General features: G+C 37.3%; 1 protein-coding gene and 1 long non-coding RNA gene across 2 annotated transcripts; both read right to left on the reverse strand.

Annotated features, from left to right (window-relative positions):
- Nucleotides 1-834: 834 nt before the first annotated feature.
- On the reverse strand, nt 835-23880 carry LOC105443521. The gene is made up of 11 exons (XM_030983418.1): nt 23685-23880; nt 21471-21602; nt 15557-15688; nt 13920-14051; nt 11835-11966; nt 10843-11184; nt 9719-10054; nt 8768-8971; nt 7420-7523; nt 2231-2293; nt 835-868 (listed from the first exon to the last, which is right to left on the reverse strand). The coding sequence occupies exons 1-10, from the start codon at nt 23764-23766 to the stop codon at nt 2279-2281; spliced, it is 1611 nt and encodes a 536-aa protein (XP_030839278.1). The 5' UTR covers nt 23767-23880; the 3' UTR covers nt 835-868; nt 2231-2278.
- Nucleotides 18273-20997, reverse strand: LOC115923145. Its single transcript, XR_004063814.1, has 2 exons — nt 20766-20997; nt 18273-19878 (listed from the first exon to the last, which is right to left on the reverse strand). It is a non-coding gene; the product is annotated as an uncharacterized LOC115923145 (long non-coding RNA).
- Nucleotides 23881-24347: the final 467 nt, after the last annotated feature.

Raw genomic sequence — 24347 nt, forward strand, 5'->3', positions numbered from 1 at the left:
TCCCAATCCTGAATTATTATTATAGCTCATTGAATATTCTTCATATTTATTAAAATATACATACATGGATGAAAATCTTTAATTATCAATAATCTTAAACTAGATTCTTTTCTGCAGATGACAACAGTTTACGTACTCTTTATAAGGTATCATTTTGACAGCGACAGCTTGGCTTTTGTATTCTGAATCAGTAGATATTGTACAGTGATGGTACACGTATCGTATCTACATGTTCCTATTTATTTATTAGTCTGTTTGTTAAATGGCAAAGACCAGCAGTTGAGGCTGAGAAGCCTGAAGGTCACTGTATACGCTGATAATCTTATTTACAAACTCATTATACATTCTATAGCAGAATCAATAATGTCTGAGGAAAAATTATACATGATAAATACATACATGATAAAATAAGCCTATTTATTATGAATATAGTTGTGGTAAATATACTTGATACTACGTTATACATTTGCACAAACATAGTTTCTGAAAGTTTGAAGGGCTCTGGACGGATAAGATAATATTTACAGTGAAAAATGTATGTACATATCCAGTAATTTCCGTTATGCACTTCGTCATGTTTAAAGTCATCTGCAGAATATTATCCATGGTGTGCCTCTCTCCTTAGAAGTTGTACGTATAAAGGGGTATACTTCAGTAACATCTTGAGTATCAGAACCAAGTTGTGGTATTTGGTCTTTCTGTGGGTATAACGAATCATTATGAAGTCCTGCGTGACTTGAAGATGACTGTAAAACCTTGTGATCTCCGCTTGTTAGCAAGTTGTGTAGGTCAGTGAACATGTCCCCAGGTGTGAATTGTCAGAACTTTTTTTTTATCCGGCCAGTAGAAAAGTGCAGCAGATGCAATACTATAGATTGAATGATAAGTTGATGATCGTGCATGATATACAAAATCTGTCTACCCACCATAAGGCTTGTGTAATAATAATAATCTGTTCTTGTATAGCATATAACACATGATATATAGCGTCCCTACACACTTCCCTAGAGCTTTGGAAATTATAGCTCCGGTAGCCATTATCAGCGCACAGTGCATTTCACTTAATAATCCTACCACAACACCTCTACGTGTACGATTAGAGTCTGGTTAAAGAGTACTATTATTTTCTAATTCAATCTTCTTCAATTATCTTGGTCTATTATGCACGCATTATTAACCTGATTCCAGATTATCTTTCGCTGCATTATAGTTTATTTATCTTGTCTACATATTTCAACCTTGAAGAGCTAGGTCCAAATTCCTTTTGAAATGTCTTAACCTCATCACAATATTTAATTTGATAAAAATCTTTAGATGATTAGTCTTTTTTTACATGACTTGCAAATTAAGACTGATCATACCAAGTTGTGATTGAGGAAATTCCTTGTGCATAACATTCTACATGCCATTTCATATTCAACAATCTTTGGCTTATAACATGTGCATTAAGACTTGAGTTAGTGGAATATGTTTGAGTCACAAGCAGTGGAAGGCATACCGGTAGTCGATCAATCGTTCAAGTTATCATTTCAAATATTCTTATTTTGACACACATGAAGAGTAATAACTGTTAAGCGCCAGGAGTGTCAAGTCTCTCAAGTCTGACAGGTCTACATGAGTGCTATACAAGAACCCACTATTATTATTGATATTACAATCATATTTTTAAAATCATATTCCAGAACATAAAATTAGATTTATCAAAAAATTTCCCACAATAATAATGACAGTGTTTTGCTACTAGAGGTTTGTAGAGAAAGAAAAGCCTTTACCTTACAACTCTAAAAAAAAGCTTTAACCACTTTACAAATGTTCATTTCAATATCGCTCTGTGCTCCTTTACATCCCATTTCTGGTAATTTAGCGAATAGGTGTTAGGCGTCAGGGCTAAGTTTAATACTAGAGCCCATGGTACTTCCAAACTCGAAACTGAATAATAAATTAGTTGTAACATGATTATTTTTTACCTATGCCTACAAAATTCTTCTGGGGCAGTATGCCTGATATATCTCTATATTTATTTATATCATTATGGATACATGTGTGTTACACTTTGGTGTTTTTAAGATAAATTAAAAGAATATTGGCTATATTTTGTTGTCATGTCGCTCCTTTACAAAGCATATTGAAGGGTAATAAATGCATGCAATAAAGTATTGCATATATTGAAGATAGCCATGCATAGATTGTACAAACACATTCTCCAAAGCCCAAAATTTACAAATCTTACCTTCAGGTAGTATTATTCCATCCCAGTCACTGGTGGTTCCATCACCAGTCACTGAAGCTGCATCTGTAAGTATGGTAATATGCAGATATTGATTTATGCTTATTTTTTCCCCAACAAATCCATCTTAATTTCCTACTGAAATGGAACGCAAAACACTCATCAAAATTACACCACAAGGTCTATTATTACTGTTCTTGTTATGCCCATGTAATTCAACATCATTCCTTATAACCGTCTCCTACCCCTCCATTGCAGAATACCAAGTCTTCCACAACATATCCTCTTTTTTTAAAAGTGAATAAAGTGAATACCTTAGGCGAGGCGTCAAAAAAAAATATACCAGCCGGCGGCAGCTAACTGCACTTATGCGTCTTGGCTGCATTTTTTTAATTAGCTCAGCCGGCTACTGCTGGCGGTAGGAAATGGCATCCAAAAGCATGCGCCGGCTGCCGCCTATCGAATGGAAACTGAGCCTCGGAAAAAAGCTAGAAAACATGAGCTCAGCCTGGCTGCCGCTGGCGGGAGGACAGTGATATGCCGCCAAACTCCAGCCTCTCGCATGGAAGCCGAGCCTCTTCTTAATGAGGTCGTCTGGGCCCCCGCCGGCCTTATTGAAACAGCCGCCCGCCGCCTGGTTCACCGCCACATCCTGCCAAACGATATCTTTATAAAGCAGAATCTAATTTGTCAGAGCAAAAGAAACAGCGCCATCTTATCATCACTGATAAATAACACGAAAAAACAGTATAGCCTTGCGAAAATATCTTTTCAGATTGGACAGCCTTATAAACCCCAAAACAACAATAACAACTTGTTACTAGAGACAAATATGTGGTCATTCTTTTCTGATATGCCTTTTTCAATAAAGAGACCAGTCATACCGTGGATATATGTGGGCTCACTTCATGTAGATGCATCCTGCCTGTAAATGGATTAGATGCCTTGTATTTTCATATTCAAAAAAATAATTTTGGTAACAACATAAGATTTGCTATTTTAAATTACTGGCTCGCCCATTGTTTATAATACCCAAATCATATATTTGTGTTTATTTTTGTTATGCTTCAATAATATAAATCCTATTATATACCTTACTTTAAGAATCTTTCCTAATCCTGCCATCTGATTGGTTGAAAGTGAAGTCGTGATTTTAACTATGCCCGCCAAAATGATCTGTTTTTAAATATGCCTGCCAAAATGTAAATCTTTGTCAAGTCGAGGTGAGGGAGATAATATTATCTTTGTCAAGTCGAGGCGAGACAGATAATATTTATATTATATTATAATATGCCGCCGTCATGTTTTCAAGTTCTGATGAGTTGCGTTTGAAAGATAGAGTTCAGTCTAGAAATCAGGGGTACTTTGTTTTTCGAAGAATTTAGAAAATACAAATCTAACGTACATCTCTATCAGTTATTTGGGGACTGAATAGATAATAAAAACAAACATTTCAACGTCAAGCAAGGCAATGAAGCATATATTGTCATATAGCTTTTTACTAAATTAATTTTCTGTAAATATATTGAGTAAATAGGTCGATAATAGAAAAGGGTAGAAGGTATAAACAGTTTTTCTTCGAGTGTATTTTTTTCGTTTTAAATAGAAATTCTATAACTCTATTAAAAAGAAAAAGAAAACAGAAGCTATGTCGAGAATACAAGTGCGTGATTTAGAAGGAAAGATAGAAATATCAATAATCATCACTATAAAAACAAATGATGAAATTCAGTTGGAGAATGTCCCTGATTTCAAGTACCTGGGAGCACATATGGTGAGCACAGAAAAAGATGTGAAAGCTCGTAAGGCAGCAGCATGGAGAGCGTGTAGTAAGCTTGGAAGAATCTGTAAATCTTATCTTCACAGGCAGTTCAAACAACATTTGTTTGTTGCTACAGTTGAATCTGTGCTGCTATACGGCTGCGAAGTATGGACAGTTACAACAAAGTTGGCAAAGGAATTAGATGGTTGCAACACCAGACTTCTTAGAACAGCATTCAACGTGCACAGGAGTCAGCATATGACAAATAAGGAGCTGTACGGGAAACTACCAAAAGTATCAGAAAAGATCAGGGAAAGAAGACTACGTTTTGCAGGCCACAGCTGTAGGAAAATCAATGAACCAATATCTCAGCTTCTACTCTGGAAAACCAAAACACGGGAAGAGGAAACCTGGAAGACCTCATCTTACCTATACAGACCTAGTCAAGAAGGACACGGGACTTGAACTGTCAGAGGTAAAAGCAGCCATGCTGGACAGGAATGTGTGGAAGGCCATCACAGCTCGGGCAGTTGACCCGACTTAAGCATCAATAATTGTCCGGCCAGCGCATGTCTTAATTATCTGTCTTTAAAAAGCGGCCAAATTCAAAGCTCCCTCTATATAGAAAACTTCCCCAATCGGTGCCCGTTGGTCCCCCATGATCCTCTTTTTCTTATGTTAAATGAGAGCTGAGTTAATGAGATGGCCACCTGTCACAGTGACCTCGCTGGCTCGCAGGGCGGTCTAATCACTTCTGGCTGAAGTAGTAAAGCCTGCCTTTAAAGAAAGAGAAGATGAACTCTATCACGTTTACAAAATGTGTCTTAAGGAAGTGAGAAAAACTATCAATAATAAATAGCCCGGTCTATTTTGTTTTCTAAATTATGGACCTTAAAAATCATGAACTTTTACATTTTGATTCGATCATAATTATGAACCCTTTCTTAATTTCGCAATTTAGAATCCATTTCCAATTTCATAATGGGCTTTTTTCTCATTCATTCATTAAAAATGGTTTACTCTAATACTTTCCTCGCGGCCACGAAGGTTCACAAGATGGACATTTCAAGAGGGACATTGGCAATAAAAATGCATTATTGAAGTATCATGAATAAAGCAACCGCATAGAAAGAACAAAAAAAGGCATTAAATCAATGAGACATGTTGAACGAAATAAGGTAAAATATGACGATAAGAGGGAAAAGTAAATATACAACAAGGATGAAGGGGAGAGGGAGAGCGAGGAGAAACAAACGGCGATGAAAAGAGATTTTTAAAAAAGAGACATGAAGAGAGAAGAAAAGACGCGAGTGTTGAGAAAGATTGAGAGGGATAGATAAGAGAGAGATATAGAGAAAGAGATAGTGAAAGAAGGACACATAGAGATAAAGAAAGAAAATAGAAAAAGAAAGAGAGAAGGATAAAATAGAGAAAAAGAGTTACAAAGGAGTGACAGGAATATACAGGGGATAGTAAGAAATAACTGAATCCTCGATGTATTAACCATATAAACCCGGGGCCGAAGGCTAAATTGTTTTTCCTACGGACTATCTTTAGTACTTGCGTATGCGCAAATGGTCATTTTCCTCGACGACATAAATATAAAAATTATTTCGTCAACTTAGTCAGCATCATAGCTATATATTTTAATGCAGGCGCGGAGCTAGGATCTTATTTTAGGGAGGGGCGGTAGTGAGCAAGCGAATCACTTAAAAAGCGCGCAAAGCACGCTCATAAGGGGGTGTGGGCATTAGGCCTCCCGAGCGAAGCGCGGAAGCTTAGACGTTCCTTCAATAATTAGGAAAAGAAGACGATTTAATGTACCGTTTTCGAATGTTAATCCTTGTCTGTTTCCCTTTTCTCTTTTTTCTTCTTTTGTCTTTTTCTTTCTTTTCTTTCATTTCATTTCTTTCCTTTCCTCCCACTTTTTCTTTTTTCTCTTTCTTTCTTCTTTTTCCTTTCTTTTCCTTTTTTTCTTTTCTTTTTTCTTTTCTTTCCCTTTCCCTCTCTTTTTTTTCCCTCCCCCTCTCTTTTTTTTCCTGACGGCAGCGCAATTTTACCGACAATATCCTGACAGGTGGGGGGGGGGGGGTGTCGCACCCCCCCCCCCCCTTTGGAGACGCCCCTGAGTGGACACCAAGTTTAAATGGTGTAAGATAGTGGATATCAAGACATAAAATGACATGAAATATTTGAAGTTATACACTTAAATTGTCAATAATAATTATGATAATAGCTAGTTCTTATATTATTATAATAGCGCTTTTCAGGACGTAAGGCCTTCTCGAAGCGCTTCACAATTATATATATTATTACCCCGGTCATCGAATTCAGGCTTTGCCGCACACATACTCCTTGGGGGAGCATTCCAGCCAAGCGCCGTTTTTACAAGCGCACACTTGCTAATCCAAGCAATTAAAAAACAGGTGCATTTCGCTGTGAACAGGTGCGATAACAATCGCCCTCAAAGCTACGTCTAAACTATGTTCCCAGCATCACGGCAGCCACGTTTGCCTGAAACATTCTGTATTCAAGATTTGTTGGGTGTTGCTAAGTTTTTGTCAAGGTCTATCACGGTATCCTTCCCCTCGTTGCTTCACGTCCATCCCTTTTTGTACGCAAAGGCCGGCGTGAATAGAAATGTAAACATAGCTTGAAATGACGTCACAATCGGAAAATGAGCGCCATTTTTTAGGGAAAGCTCAGTACGATTCAACAAGTTGCAACTTCAAGCATCTTAGTCCAGAATCCAGAACCTGGCCTATCTAATTTTGATCTCCACCACACCAACGCTACCTATCCCTACTTACTTGCTACCAGCCGATGATGGCGTGATCATTAAATTAAGACGCCCGGCGAAACTCATGCTGGGCTGGTGAGCATAATTATGAGTCTGTTGATAACACCATCTTCGACGGCTTCGATCAAGTGTGGGGAAATTATAAAGGACTGTGCAGATTCTGGACTACAAGCATCTCCGCCTGGCTGCCGCCACTACAACTTTAAGCATCTCCGTACGGCGGCCGCCAGCTGGAAACTTTAAAGTTGCAACTTTAACAACCTATTTTTGGCGGCAGCCGGCTGAGCCAATGATAGACGTGCCACCAGGCGGGGGGTGGATGGGCTGATTGAAGATTCCGGGGTAAAACTCAGATCCCAGCCTGGCGCAAGCCGGCTGGGCTAATTAGTGAAAATTAATTGCCCCAGCCAGGCTTCGGGCGGAATTGCAGCCTTGATCCGCCAATACGTGAGGCGGCAGCCAGCTGGTATCGATATTTTTGACGCCTCGCCTTAGGCAGTACGTGGACTTCAAAGGAAGATGCTTACTTTAGTTCATTGCACCAATCTGTCAACTCTAAATTATGGAATATGATATAGACTACAGTCTACAGAAACTGCTTATGGAATTCAAAAGGAAAGAAATACGTACCAGATGAACAACAGCAGCACATATGATGCACATGTAGAGAGCGGTCATAGATGATGAAATGGCTATACCAGCATTATCCGGTCCACTAGTCACTGGGAGAGTGTCTACACATTGTTTTTATTAAAACGAACAAGACAAGAAGTGAAAACATCGATAATCAGTTGGTAGTCATGTTACAAAGTGTGAACTATCACAATAAGTACTTTTTTGCCGACTCCTGAACCATGTTCACTGTGAGACTAGTATATTAAAGGGGCTGTAGCATGGGAAATGCTGATTGACGCTATCTACGTCTTCTTTTCGACAACTGCACATAAACGAATGGACTTGATTAACTGGGTCAGCGCACGCTAGCATTCGCGAAACAGACCGAAGGTCTCCACACGCTTCGGTTTTGCATATATTGTACCCACGTGAATAGGTAGGCCTACTGCGGTCGTGTCGTCCGTAGTCGAATTGTACCCGATAGGCCCCGAGTCCGGCAAAGGGGAAGACATGTAGTCTTGTCATGCTACAGCCCCTTTAATAAATCAAATTTGGGACTCGCAGAAAATGGAACATTTCATACATATTATAGATTAATGCATATATGTATAATATAGTGGAAACAATGCTTTCATTTACTTTATCTACCACACTGATAACATGTAGGGCCATGCATCTCAGATTTAACATTGTTAAACGATGCCTTTAAACAAGAACTCAACTGTCCTTATAAAAAACAAAAAACATAAAGACCTAGAAATGTTAACCTTGAAAATTGAGGAAAATTCTGTAAAGGATGCCAAATATTATTAAGTTCTGCATGATTTTGCGCTTGGTCGAGACAAATGGTGAATCTGTTATTTAACTGTAGTGTAAAGCACTTCAAACATTTTTTTGTATTAAAATCTCAGGATTATCTGTTTTCTATGACGAAAGCGATCATTGGTAAGTGTCCTCTTGATAATATTTGTAGACAATTGTGTTTCCACAGATATTTTTATAAGAAATAGATCTACTACTTCACCAACAACCAGGATAATTGGACAAATATTGAATTTTAATAATGAAACAGATGAGAGACTAGCGCGAAAGGTCAGTCCCATAGTTGCTAGTTGGTTGAGTACAAATTTAATATTTCAACTGTGGGATTTTCCTTGAGCATCTATCTATCTGTTTCTATTATTTGACTTCTGTAAACCCAATTTTGAATATCAGGGAGGAATTACTTTTTAAAACTTTATACAAATATTTTGAATATTGTACACTTCAATTAAACTTTTTGGATGACAGGTTCCCTTGCTTGAAAATGTGCATTTTTTGTTGTTGATTTTTTCTCCTATAGGTGTAGGTTATAGCTACCTACCTGTAATCATTTCACATGTTGGAGTTGAACCGTTCCAGACAGGAAGGTTTGGAGACACCCCTGTTGCGCACTGCAGTGTTCCACTACCATTAAGCCTGTATCCATCATCACATGTGAGATGAACAATGGAACCAACCCACGTGATGTTAGAATCCCATGATCCATTCATGACGTCATCCGTCTGATTACAGAAGCCAAAAGACGCTAAAAAGAAGTAGTAGAATGAAGAAGAAAGATAGAGCAAAATGACTAATACTTTAGACATGATAAAGGAACTCTATTTGCCATCATCATTGCAAGTGTTTTGGTAATTTTAAAGGCTAAGTCCACTCCAAAAAAAAAATTGCTTTTAATAAATGCAGAAAAACATGAGAAACAGAGCAACAAAAATTTGAGTAAAATTGGATAACTAATAAGGAAGTTATGAATTTTTTTTCGAGTATGAAAAAGTATGGAACTTAGAAAATCACTACACAAATTGCCAATTTGGTTATCAATTTGTGACGTCATTGCCTCACTATTTATTAATTCCTTTATATTTTTTTAAACCATTAATTTCCCTTTTTATCCAAAAAGACTTGATTTCCCCATGCCTTTTCCCAGGTTAGATGATTTGTGTTATAGTGCATGCATAATTTTCAAAGTTTTTCATGTCATTAAAATTCATAACATTTTTATTAGTTATCTGATTTTGCTCAAACTTTTTTTGATTGGTTTGTCTGATTTTTCTGCCTGTATAGAAAGTAAGTAATTTTTGGAGTGGACTTGCTCTTTGAGGCTGTTTAACAAAACATTATTTGTAAATATCCCAAATTTTCCCTGATTCTCTTTACCGGTAAATACATCTTCCTCTGAACATTTGTGATGGTGATTTGCTCGCCATCTATGATACCTACAAGATGTAGCTTGATAAATCTAGTTATTTGATAACAACTGTTAGAAAATCCATACCTGGCAGTTTGTAGCATGAGGCAGAAATGTTGAATCCATTCCCTGTTGGGTTTCCATTTGATGTTAATCTCAAAATCAAGCTGTTGTTCCTAGACATAAATGGAGGGATGGTGATTTCCTCTCCACTGTAGCACTGTCTATTTTGATCATCAGCAGGGTCTATGACCTCGACTTTATCTGAAGCCCCTAGACTGAAGTGATTGAAGGTCAGAAGGATCCTTCTTCCTTCCAGTGCATTGACATTCCATTCTTTGCGCTCATATAGCTGGTACATGGTTGGATAATTTGGAGATGTAATCACGGCTCCACTCGTGCAATTGATATGCACTTGAACTGCTACAAAGAAAGATAAAACAAATCATTTTAGCTACATCTGAAGATGTAATTTCAAAATGAAGGACGTAGGGGGAGAATTCACTCATCCCTTCATCCCATTCCTTGGCAATACAAAATTTGCAAGGCGAGCTTCATTATATTCCCCCAATGCCCATTTATTTATTGACAATATTTTGTTGTTCATACATGTACTTATAGTTGTATGCAATCATGGATCATACAGGAGGATAATTACATTTTATTCGTTTTGTACATGACTTATCAACTTGTGTGAATTATAACTATGTTTCCAATGTTAATTGATAGCAAATAAACCTCAAACTTTAAACTTTTGTGAACTTCCATTTAATAGTGGAAATGAAAAGTCATCTTTACACCATGGTCTGTACAATTCCATATGGTATTTCTGAAATCTTGTTATGCATTTTATCTTTCACCATATCATGGTAAAATATTCTCAGAATAAAGTTATTACCTATTTACATTGTTCTTCAAATTTAATCCTTTACCCTCCCATCGCCAAATCTGAAGATTTTTTGTTGTTGGCTCTAGATGTCAGGTTAAAATTCCCATCGAAATTATATATTTCAAATTCAGTTCCGAAGAAATACAACGCAAGAAAAAGGCCAAGAAAGGTAATCCCCTCAATATTCATATAAATGAACACTAAACAAGAAAATAGATTGACATCTGCTTGGGTTCCATATAATTGATATGCATTCATATTTTGTGTTAATTTTACATTACTTTTTTAAAAGTGTTTACAAATGTAATTTTTGAGAGCTTACCTGCACATGCGACCGGGATTAGGGTAAGGATAGCCATGGAAATTACAGCATGAGGAAATTTCCCAGCGATTTTCATGAACATCAAAATTTGAAGAATGATTGCCTGGAGACCCTTCTGGAGGACAGGATTGATTCCTTGTGTGCCCTCAAAGGCATGATGGGTCAAGTCACTGAAATACTGATAGTAGAGCTCGTTTGGTGTCTGGAGACCCTCAGAATTGAAAGTCTTGGATCTTTTCAAACCTTTATCCTGTCTCTGCAAATCTTCAGACCCTCCAGACCTCTGCAGATTCCCAGGGAAGACATTTTTTGATCTCTTTCGATCCTCCAATTGGTCGTGAACTGCATCAAGGAGAACAATATAGTGAAAAAAAAGTTATATTCAAATGTCAGTTAATTGCAGACATTGCGCTACTCAAATACCCTGATAAAGATGATGTTGACAAAATATATTCATATTGCAACTGAGAAGGAAAAAAGAGGGGGGGGGGGGTCCGATCTCCTCAAAGCAATAAAACCGTTTTAAAAGATATTGTTCACCACTTGGTCTCTTTTCAAGATCATAAACAAATTGATAAGTCTGGTAAAAAGGTTAACATGTGAAGGTCGTGGTATAGTTGTTAATATTACAGCACTCTCTATTCAAATTTGGGGATTCAAATCCTAACCCGGCACTAATGTCCTTGGGTAAGATGTTAATCCACATTTGGGACCCACATGAAAAGCATTATTAATACTGAGGTGGCTACTCTGGGAAAAAATCAATAGGAGACCATTCTATCTTATTTTTTCTAAAGATTGTTTCTTCACTTTTAGTCTTCGGAAATTACGAAACGGTGACTGTGAAATACTATTCTTAAATTATTAAACAATTGAAGGGAAAAAAAATGGTTATCAATGACACTTTGTCAATTGGAAATGATGATGAAATTCAATGGGTAAAATGATTACATGTACATGGTAGAGTGTGTATAGTGTAAGTCTGACTTTACCTTTGTTTGGGGAATTGCGAGAATGTGGGAGTGGCTCATCATCATGTTGACAGCAGCCTGACGTACCCACCGTACAAGTGTCCTCAGTGATGTTTGGAAGCAGGTTTTTCAAGGTCTCTGGTTTGCTGTAATCTGACATACATGTGTAAAGTGAAAGAAACAATACTTTTTCAAAGTTCAATCTTGATATTCAAAAATAGACACAAGGTACGTAAACAGTAGTAGTTTGAAACCATTGATGCTTATTATGGTACTGATTTTTTTGAAGACATTTAAAGTGCAAATACAGCTTCCTTTACGTACGGCTTGTATGTGTTTGTGTCATTTGTGTGTATGTGTTTGCACTCTTGTATAGAGGTTTGAAACAGGGATATATATTTATATATTAGTAATATATATATATATATATATGCACAAACCTTCCAAGAGGGGATACACCTCGAACCAGGGATATCCCGTTAACAAACGAGCGATATTTTTACAGAAAAAATTAATTTAACCTTGGAGAAGTCTACCATCTTTGTCTCGAAGGGAGTGAAAATCATCCACTTTCTACTGGTATAAGCCATACCCAGGCGTTTGAATTGTGTAAGATTTTGAGGGGGTAGGACGAACAAAGAGTAAACAGCGCCCACATGTGCATACACTCTGCCTATTTTTATCCACACTTGCCTGTATCACTAAATGCACAGGTCTTTGGGCACTGTACATGTTTACTAGGGATGTGATTTTCTCATTGAAACTTTGGACACAAAAATATCAAAGGGCTCCTGAATTTCCTGTTTTAAGGGGAGGTTGAGTTCTGGGAAGAGGTGAAAAAATAATGTGTGAGTGTTATTATTGTATTATGCAAGTGTGGAATAACATCAGATAAAAAAATGTTCCTTGAAAAGCATGACTCTTCAAATGCCTTAAAATATTAAATATGGCATGTAACATCATAAAAATTGGGACAGATTTTTATGCCACGTGTGCGTGTAGTCCCTATTTAGTTCTTGTTTTTTGTTTTGTTTTCAAATATGCAATGTACATGTAGGTACATGTATATGAATCCCTAATCAAAAGCACTCAATGTCTTTGGGTAAGATGTTAATCAACATTTGCCACTCTCTACATCTGTAAAGAGGTTCCAGGCAATGGCTGGGATAATAAGAATTGCAGGACCCACATGAACGGCATTATTAATACTGAGGTGGCTACCTAGGGACACTGATTTTCCGCGATCATGGAAAACGACTAGAATTTACGGAAATGACCATTTGAAACGGAAAGTCGCGGAAAACCCCTTTCACCTCAAAACTTTTCATTTTTCAAGAGGCGAAAAAATATCGGGCCTAAAATCATGGTTAATAACTCAGAATATTTAGCAATATTTGTCAGATTCTTAGGAGACAGGGCGCTGCCATTTTGTTTCACTGGACTAATAGAGATTGTGACACAAAACACGGTACAAATAGCAGCAAATCGATCCTATTATGCCAGCTAGGCGCCTAGTATTACGTAGACGTAATACTAGGCACACACATGCCAGCAGTGGGCGCTAAGTGCGGCGAGATTGTACACACACTGTTGTAAAGTTTGAAAAAGGGGCTGGCATGTGCGTTCCATCAGGAATATGTCGTGTTCTGACACATTCCGCTAACTTTAGTCTGCTTGTCTAATTAGAATTTGAAGTTGGTAAATCTAAACATTTGATAATTTTTCGTATATTTTCACTAGTATTTTTCATCAAGTTTATCCAGTCCCGTCAGTATGTTTTTGAGTGGTTATCAGTGGCAAAGGGGAATTTCGCGGAATTCCAGATTTTCTGAAATGGAGAATCAGTGTCCCTATCTACCCTGGGAAAGAATCAATAGGAGACCTATCCATTTTATTTCATTTAAAGATTGTTTCTTCCCTTTTAGTCTAGGGAAATTACTAAACGGTGACTGTGAAATACTGTTATTAGATTCATAGATAATACTTTATTTTTTAAATGGTATCAATGACACTTTGTCAATTGGAAATGATGATGAAATTCAATGGGTAAAATAATTACATGTACATGGTAGAGTGTGTACCGGTATGGTGTAAGTCTGACTTTACCTTGGTTTGGGGAATTGCGAGAATGTGGGAGTGGCTCATCATTATGTTGACAGCAGCCTCTCGTACCCACCGTACAAGTGTCCTCGGTGATGTTTGGAAGCAGGTTTTCCAAGGTCTCTGGTTTGCTGTAATCTGGCATACATGTATAAAGTGAAAGAACCAATGCTTTTTTAAAGTACAATCTTGATATTCAAAAATAGACACAAGGTACGTAAACAGTAGTAGTTTGAAACCATTGATGCGTATTATGGTACTGATTTTTTTAAAGACATTTAAAGTGCAAATACAGCTTCCTTTAGGTATGGCTTGTATGTGTTTGTGTCAATTGTATGTATGTGTTTGCACTCTTGTAAAGAGGTTTGTAACAGGGATATATATTTATATATTAGTAATATATATATATATATACACAAACCTTCGAAGAGGGGATACACCTCGAACCAAGGATATCCTGTTAACAAACGAGCGATATTTTTACAGAAAAAATTGATTTAACCTTGGAGGAGTCTACCATCTTTGTCTCGAAGGGAGTGAAAATCATCCACTTTCTATTGGTATAAGCCATACCCAGGCGTTTGAATTGTGTAAGATTTTGAGGGGGTAGGACGAACAAAGAGTAAACAGCGCCCTCATGTGCATACACTCTGCCTATTTTTATCCACACTTGCCTGTATCACTAAATGCACTGGTCTTTGGGCACTGTACATGTACATGTTTACTGGGGATGTGATTTTCTCACTGAAATTTGGACACAAATATATCAAAGGGCTCCTGTATTTCCTGTTTAAAGGGGAGGTTGAGTTCTGGGAAGAGGTGAAAAAATAATGTGTTAGTGTTATTATTGTATTATGCAAGTGTGGAACAACATCAGATAAAAAATGTTCCCTGAAAAGCAAAGCTCTTCAAATGCCTTAAAATTTTAAATATGGCATGTAACATCATAAAAATTGGGACAGATTTTTATGCCACATATGTGTGTAGTCCCCATTTCGTTCTTGTTTTTTATTTTGTTTTCAAATATTCAATGTAGGTATATGAATTCCTAATCAAAAGCACTCAATCTCTTTGGGTAAGATGTTAATCCACTTTTGCCAGTCTCTACATTGCTGTAAAGAGGTACCAGGCAATGGCTGAGATAATAATAATTGCAGGACCCACATGAAAAGCATTATTAATACTGAGGTGGCTACCCTGGGAAAGAATCAATAGCAGACCTTTCCATTTTATTTTATTTAAAGATTGTTTCTTCACTTTTAGTCTTGGGAAATTACTAAACAGCAGGGCTTAAATTAATCCAAGGCCACCAAGGCCATGGTCATGGATGCCCTTTCGATTGGCCTCAATGCCCCTGTGATTGGCCTTGGAGGTTTGTTGTACCCTTTCCAATTCTTCCTACTAGTGCTGTAATATAAGAATGTGCCCTACAGAAAAGTGCCCTTGCCCTAAAAATATTGAAATTTAAGGACTGAAACAGTGACTGTGAAATACTGTTCTTAGATTCTTAGATAATAATTTTTTTTTTGAATGGTATCAATGACACTTTGTCAATTGGAAATAATGATAAAATTCAATGGGTAAAATGATTACATGATGTACGTGGTAAATTTTGTACCGATATAGTGTCAGTCTGATTTTACCTTGGTTTGGAGAATTGCGAGAATGTGGGAGTGGCTCATCATCATGTTGACAGAAGCCTGTCGTACCCACCGTACAAGTGTCCTTAGTGATGTTTGGAAGGAGGTTTTTCAAGGTTTCTGGTTTGCTGTAATCTGGTATATAAAGTGAAAGAAACAATACTTTTTCAAAGTTCAATATTGATATTCAAAAACAGACATAACGTACGTAAACAGTAGTAGTTTGAAACCACTGATGCATATTATGGTACTGATTTTTTTAAAGACATTTAAAGTGCAAACACAGCTTCCTTTACTTACGGCTTGTATGTGTTTGTGTCATTTGTGTGTATGAGTTTGCACTCTTGTATAAGAGGTTTGAAACAGGGATATTATATATTCATAATATATACACACAAACCTTCCAAGAGGGGATACACCTCGAACCAGGGATATCCCCTGTTAACAAACGAGCAATTTTTTTTACAGAAAAAATTAATTTAACCTTGAAGGAGTCTACCATCTTTGTCTCGAAGGGAGTGAAAATCATCCACTTTCTACTGGGATAAGCCATACCCAGGCGTTTGAATTGTGTAAGATTTTGAGGAATAGAACGAACAAAGAGTAAACAGCGCCCACATGGGCATACACTCTGCCTATTTTTATCCACACTTGCCTGTATCACTAAATGCACAGGTCTTTGGGCACTGTACATTTTTACTGGGGGTTCGATTTTCTCACTGAAATTTTGGACACAAAAATATCAAAGGGCTCCTGTATTTCCTGTTTAAAGATGACGTTGGGTTCTGGTCATGCGATTGCATTGTGAAATAAATGGTGTGGAATTGACCAGAAAAGGTTGATCATCTAGCGTATAAGAATTTGTGTGTCTTGCAAAGTTCTGGAATCATCAAAATGATGAGAAATTTGGCCCAGTCTTGGTAAGTTACAAACACTGTACACAGAAAGATGTATATGGGACTACACGAACACGTGGCGTAAAAATCCTACCCCCCCCCCCCCCCCCCCGAGTTTTACATGTTACATGACATATTTTGAATATGAAGGCATTTGAAGAGCCATGCTTTTCAGGGAACATGTCTTATCTGATGCTCTTCCACACTTGCATAATAAGAATGATAACGCTCACAAATTATTTTTCACCTCTTCCCAGAACTCAACCTTCTCTTTAAAGGGGAGGTGGAGTTCTGGGAAGAGGTGAACAATAATGTGTTAGTGTTATTATTGTATCATACAAATGTGGAACAACATCTCTTCAAATGCCTTAAAATTTTAAATATGGCATGTAACATCATAAAAATTGGGACAGACTTTTATGCCACATGTGCGTGTAGTCCATAGAGATATATACTTAATAAGGCTAGAGTGCGGACTCGTCATACGCGCCCGTTCAAAGCTCTGTGCGCGCATGGAGCGCGGTCCGCCATTACTAAGGAGGGCACAACTTCGAGAAATACCCGGATGTTCCCTTCGAAACTGTGCTACTGATATGGAATGTGAAGCTTCATTTTTCGGGTTGATTGATCGGTTTTCGAGTATGAAACGTTATAATTGTGGTATTTTGCATAATGCATGAACCCTACTCATGCCTCAGTCATGGTATCTGGTGTAGGTCAAGATTAATTACGGATGTTATGGTGAGGTAAAAGGGACACAAAAAGCTATTTATATTTCAGTATATCTTCAATTTTTCTTCCTCTTTGTCAATATAAAACTGCGATATTATGACATTAAATATTACTTGGCTTTCAACCAATCAGAATCAAGCATTTGGGACTTGTATTTGATATTTATGTCATGATATTAAACAAAGTTTTATGCTACAGGGCCAATGCCGGGGGCCAATGTCTCTCTAATTCAGTTATTATGAGAGCCAGGGTTTATTGATTTAAAATGCTTTAAAGGTAATATATTCATTTTATGTTTACGACTATTATAAACAGATTGATACTTATAGATTTGGGATAGAGATGGGTATGTAGATAGCTAGACACATAAATAGATGGATAGATAGATATAACATAGAAGGATAGGTAGATAATGGAAATGCAGATAAAGGACGATACTGAAGATAGGAAGAGGGGGAAGGAAAGAATTTATTTTAAAAAATTATGTTATTTACTCATCCAATCATTCATCCATCCATCCAAACATTCTTTTTCTTCTTCTCTCACTCATTTTATATCAAATTCACACCTTATGTCTTTCACCCATTCTCTATAAAATCTCTATTTTTGTCTGAAAGAGTAATTCAATTTTTTACAGTTCACTATAAATATGAATATTCTTTAAAAACAGCTGATCATTGATGTAATAATTATTTATTCACACCACTTTTTTTCTCCATAAATAATATTCTCCTTGATACAGTGTATTTCTTATTTTCTTCATCAACCAGTTTTAGAGAATAAACTTATAATTAAATTTGAAGAAAAAATGAATAAATGAACCTTTTATTACCAAACGGCACACGTGTGTTGATATTCTACAGCATAGGCATTTAAGTTTTGACATTTTATCGGACATATATACTGCAATAATACATCACAATTGAAAAGACAGACATTGCAAAAACAACACCTCAGATTTTAGCCCCAAATTTACTGTCACGGATCATAGGCAACACAACCACAACAAATTGATTCGCCACCAAAGACAAGCATTACACATCCCAAAACCGCCACAATAACTCCCAAACATAAATGTCAGGAGGCCAATGTCTATGTGTCAAGATGTCAGCGATAACGAACACTTTATTAACTAGTCTTGGCTCCAAGCGCACGCAGGCGCGTCACATTTACAAATAATACATCGAGTAATAAATACAAACCAGAAATAGTAATTGAGCATAAATATTCCAAGTCACCTGTATTGCTATGAAGAACTATAATTGAAGAGACTTACATCTCAGGATACTGCACTACACTATTCAGTGAAACCTCATAGTAACATGGTCTTTTGACATCATTATTCATCAGGTGTAATAATAAATTTGAAACTGATTACCCTCAAATGTACACAGTAGATACAACAAGCCAAAGAGTGCACAATCTTATGGGTTTACATCTAGTGACATTATTCCATATAATTTTTCTGTTATCAAATCTCTTCAAAAGCAGTTTTCCATTTTGGAACAAAATTCAAACCTATGTACAAAACGATCTATGGGTGTGTATATGGTGTGCATTACACAGGCTTTTCAATTGCCACACATCTGTGAATTCTTCTCGTTTATTAAAAATGGGCTCACTTGATGTGAATTTCTTGCTTTTCATCTTTAATGATGTAAATCACTTGGTTGAGAGCAATCCAGACAATGTTATAAAAAAGGTCTACATGTTTATCTCAGGTTATCCATACTGTACCTGCAGAATCAAAGCGCATGTAGAGTGCAAATAATTTGCGAAAATTCGTCGCTGTTTTCACGAAGTGACGGTAGTGAAAAAAAAATGCATTCACTTTGCGTTACGATTTTCCTCACTACCGTCACTTCCTGAAAATAGGGACGAATTATAGCAACTGAATCAGATACAGCAGGTACAATCATGAAGCTTATAGAGTAAATATTCAAATACAGTGTACCTCACAACAACTCAAAATTCAAGTACATTTTGTTTAACTCCTAATGTAATCAATTCTCCTAAGTTCCACTTTAGTTTGCCTTCGTGTAAAGTTAACAAACAGAAAATTATGGTTAGGTTGTGCAACTGTCACAATGTGTCCCCAAAATTTTATTTCATTACACAGAACAAAAGTCTCAGATTGTTCTGTTTTTTTAAAAAGATTATTGAAAGCTCTCTCCAGTTTTAAACGGCTTCACAGTCAATCATCCAGTGGATAAGCTATGCAGACAAGAGGCAAAATATAAAAGACCGATCTGTCTTTGTAGTTTGTACGAATGAAGTTCTATGTTTTGTTTTGTTTTTCCTGAAAATGCGTTCTCTCCAAAGTTGTGTTGAAGTAGGTCAAGCTGATCCTGGCTAATGAGCTTGCTTTCGTGGACTTCCTGCAAGAGAGTCCTGGTTTTTCCATCTCTCCTGTTTACCTTGTTTCACCACTTTAAGCTGTTTCTTGGCATCCTGCACTTGCTGTCTGGTTATATTCAGTTTCTATTCAACTCAGACAGAAAAAGAATAGTCATGTTCTTTTGTAATGTCATAGGGTTTCTTTGGAGGCACGGGAACACTTTCGGATGTTGTACATGGTTTTGATGGGAGTCTTGAGCCATGGGTCTGTTTATAGGGAGGATGTCCAGGAAAGACAGTAGGCACAGCTCTAAGAATGTGATGTGGTGTGTAACATCCTTTCCTCTCTTGAGTGTATTCCTACATTACAATAAAAGCAAATGGAAACAATAATGAGTTTTTTCTCATAACATGACAATTGTTCTACTATTCATGCTATTTCATGTGATTTTTAAGACTGAAACTGAAAGCAGCTTCCAGCCAAATAAATAAAATAATAATGATGTCAGCAAGTCATAAGCAAATTTGATAGAAATAGTGTAGTGTGCGGTGGGATTTTTAGGATAGCCTAGCCTAGTTGGATAACTCCTAGTCTCCTGTGATGTGAAATTTGGCAGGCTAGCCTGGCTTAGACCAAAAGCTTCAGTCTCTCTATATCGTCGGTTGTTCTACTGAGACTGCGTCTGGCTCCACTAGACCTCTGATTATATTATGGGGAATGTCAACAAATGTCAGTTTTATTAAAGAAATGACCCATATATCAGACGGTTATTTCTGTCTAACCTGGCTTTGCCTTTCGGGCTTTAGAAATTAGAGAGTAGAGTTTAGAGCTAGAGTCTAGATCTAGATCTAGAGTCTAGTCTAGACCTATAGTTAAAATATAGATCTAAAGAAGTTGACATTTGATTTTTATCTTGAAATTAGATAAGATAAAATTAATTGTATCGTTTTATTCTAGACTTTTCTTTAATAGAATCAAGCACATGGAGTTATATTTCCGAGTTGGACTCTCTGGCTCTTGGAGTTGCGAGCGACTCCAGCGCAGCAGAATTTTCCCATCACCATCCCCAGAACCTTAACCCATGCCTGCCCCAGCCCGGCGGGCGTGGACTGGCGCGCTCCGCTGCTGCAGGAGCTGCGGTGGCTTGTCATGAGACAACCCGGGTACAGACTACAGTCACTGCATAAACTACATTTTTAGCTCTAAAATCTCCTTATTAATCAACATAACATTAAGAAGAACTTACTTGTGAAATATCATGCGGTTCCCTTTCTTTCTTCGGTTCGAACATCCAAATGCAACGCACGAACCTGGCTTCTCCAATTTTTTCCACGTATGTTGTGCACAGAATCTTGTTGGGTCGTTCGTTTTTCTGCCCTCCTTAGTAATGGCGGCCACAGCTCCAGGTCTACACAGCAATTTGAGCGAGTACGCCCTCTAGTGTTATTAAGTATATATCTCTATGGTGTAGTCCCTATTTCGTTCTTGTTTTTTGTTTTGTTTTCAAATATACAATGTACATGTAGGTACATGTATATGAATCCCTAATCAATAGCACTCAATCTCTTTGGGTAAGATGTTAAAATGTTAATCCACATTTGCCACTCTCTACATTGCTGTAAAGTGGTACCAGGCAATGGCCGAGATAATAAGAATTGCAGGACCCACATGAAAAGCATTATTAATACTGAGGTGGCTACCCTGGGAAAGAATCAATAGGAGACCTTTCCATTTTATTTTATTTATAGATTGTTTCTTCACTTTTAGTCTTGGGAAATTACTAAACAGTGACTGTGAAATACTGTTCTTAGATTCTTAGATAATAATTTTTTTTTTGAATGGTATTAATGACACTTTGTCAATTGGAAATGATGATAAAATTCAAAGGGTAAAATGATTACATGATGTACGTGGTAGATTGTGTACTGGTATAGTGTCAGTCTGACTTTACCTTGGTTTGGAGAATTGCGAGAATGTGGGAGTGGCTCATCATTATGTTGACAGCAGCCTCTCGTACCCACCGTACAAGTGTCCTCAATGATGTTGGGATAGAGGATTTCCATCGTTTCCAACTTGCTGAAATCTGGTATATATAAAGGAAAATAAACAATAATTTTGCAAAGTTCAATATTCTTGATATTAAAAAAGGGACACGAGGTAGACCCTACCTAACTTTGTTAGATCTAGTTTGAAACCATTGTCTTGATGCCATTTTGCCATTATGCCCCACTCCGCAATTTTTCTGATTGTTCTGGAACAGTAGAACGCATACGGATGGCGCCCTGCCTCTCGATAACTTTTTTCTTTCGAGTTTTGCGCATCTTATTCTTAGTTTAGATAGGGAGGCCAATGCCCGGGCGTAAGGCTTCTACACCTACGATTTGTGCGCTCGTCGCCCACTTCAAAAAATTAGCAAAGGGAAAAAAATGATGTAAAAATAAAAATTGAAGAAAATATGAAAAGAAAATACAATTATACATTTCACAACATACCTATAATCACGGATCTGTAACAGTCTTTCACCATTTGTTGACAATCTTGCAGATTTTGACGTTTTTTAATCCAATAATTGTGGTTGCAGACGACCTTGACGCACTCGCACCACCGACTAAGAAAATCCTAGAGGGCGTAGAGGTTTGCTCACTAAAAACCTTCTCATTGGCAGAAGGTAGACCCTAAAAATATGGGATCCGTTTTGAGTAAAGAACTTTTGATAGAGATCAACATTTCAGATGTTCACAATTGCCACTTCTAACAACTAGAAAATATAAAGAAAAAAGATTATATCTTTTTAAATACAGATTTTTACAAACTGAACATTCGAAAGTAGATAGAGTACGATGTTTCTGTCAATCTTGCGTTGGTTTGAGCCCTATAGCTACATCCATCTCAAAATGAGAAGGAAAACAGTGAACAGTGACGTCATTGTTCGCGCCAAAAATAAAGGGTATTGCGACATAATCTGAGCTCCGGTCAGATCGTGCCCAAAGCGTAGTCTTATTTATAGACCCTAGTACCTTATTCTCACAGCACTAGATACGAGTGTCGTGCAGTAATGTATGAGAAGTGTTAAAAAAGATATTTCAGTAAAAAAAAAAGTCTACGTGAGCAGTCTATACTCCAATTGAGAATTGAAATGAAAGCCATGATTTGAAGGTGTGTGTTGTATGATACATGGTTAGTGAGTGTGTATGTTACGTATAGCGAAAGGGAGAGAGAGAGAGAGAGAGTGAGAGAAATATTAGTACACGTACGTTGCATGCATGGATGTGCGCTATGATTGTGTTCGCTGCAAGATGGATTTTAATTGGACCTCGTAACTTCTCGATCGTTGATAATAAGGAATACTCATGAGGAAATCAAATTATTGGAATACACATCTAAGGTAAATATCAATGAATTATATATATTTCTTTCCTTTTTTGAACCATCGTCTTCGGCTCGTAGTAGTAGAAGATGTAATCGTTCGCACATTGATGGCTGGACTTCAGCCTGCATCGGGGCTTGCCTGTGTCGGTGGAGGGATCAACTAAGAAGAAGAAGGTGTGTACGTGTGCGACCGATTCAAGGCTAGCCGCTGTTGAGTGATTGCACTTTCGCGCAAAGTTTTAAACTTCATCATGAACTTTGTCCCTCGGGCCTGTCTAATTATGAACGTAACTTTGCGACATGAAATATAATTGTTTCAAGGCTCTTACGTACGGAAAGGCGTAGAAGGAAATGGCTACAAACCAGCTGGATATCTCCTATTTGATGGAACCTATGGAGTCGGCAGATGGGTGGATTTTCTTAGTGAAAGTAAATGCTTTCTTTTAATCTTAGTTTTAGTATAAACAAATTAGTAATTAAAAAGTTAGATTTGGGCATTGGCCTCCCTAGTTTAGAAACTAATTTTTCGAAAATCAGACCTAGTAGATCTACCATTACATTTACAAAGTCACGTGACCTTTTTACTTTGCATGTCAGCCCGAAAATTTCTCATTTTCGTGATTTGTGTACAAAACATTTCTATGGAAATCTCATTTTTCCAAAAAAAGAGATAAAACATTGGTTAGATCTATTTGGTCTTGTTTATTATAGATCTAAGGGCTCTACTTCGTAGCAGTAGACTACATCACATCGTACGAATGGGACCGAGTTAGACAAACTAAATTACAATACGCACCCGACTTGGTCTTGGGCGGAAATCTATCAGCAATTTCCACTCGTTGGACATTCGAATTTTGCTTGCTCTTCATACTACCCATTTTGATGAACACTGTTTCGAGACAATTAGCAATCAGATCAGATGTGTTGAAAGATCGTGTGCTCGGCTAGCTAGTTTTTGTTAACGTAGTAGATTCTAGGCCTAGATCTAGGTCTATTTTACAGTTTAAACTTCTGGGGTGAAGCTTTTCTTCGGGTGAAGCTTTTCTTCACACACCTAATCGGAGATGAAGGTAGCCCATCCAATGTGTAAAAAATGCCAATTTGATAAGTGTAAGGATCGCATTGTACACATACAACCGCTATACTACACACACGCAATATATTCTTTGTGTATTGTATCCGCCAGGCATGATCAGTGCAATGATGGCTGGCTACCAATTAAAATAGGCATGGTGATCGGATATAATGAGAGTAGATGATGGAGGGGGGGGGGGGGGGGGGGGTAAAGCGCAGTACTTAGGGGCAAATCAAAGAATTATACTAAGACCTCACCTCATTTATGTTAGAAATTAAAACGTTATTATCTTCTTTCGAATTGCAATATATCCCCGCACCATAATTATAAGCATGTCATGCATATATATGCCTTTTCTCTGGGAAAGGGGGCATTGACTCTATA

The sequence above is a fragment of the Strongylocentrotus purpuratus genome, unplaced genomic scaffold (assembly GCF_000002235.5).
Source record: "Strongylocentrotus purpuratus isolate Spur 01 unplaced genomic scaffold, Spur_5.0 spur5_scaffold_13, whole genome shotgun sequence".
Classification (NCBI taxonomy): domain Eukaryota; kingdom Metazoa; phylum Echinodermata; class Echinoidea; order Camarodonta; family Strongylocentrotidae; genus Strongylocentrotus; species Strongylocentrotus purpuratus.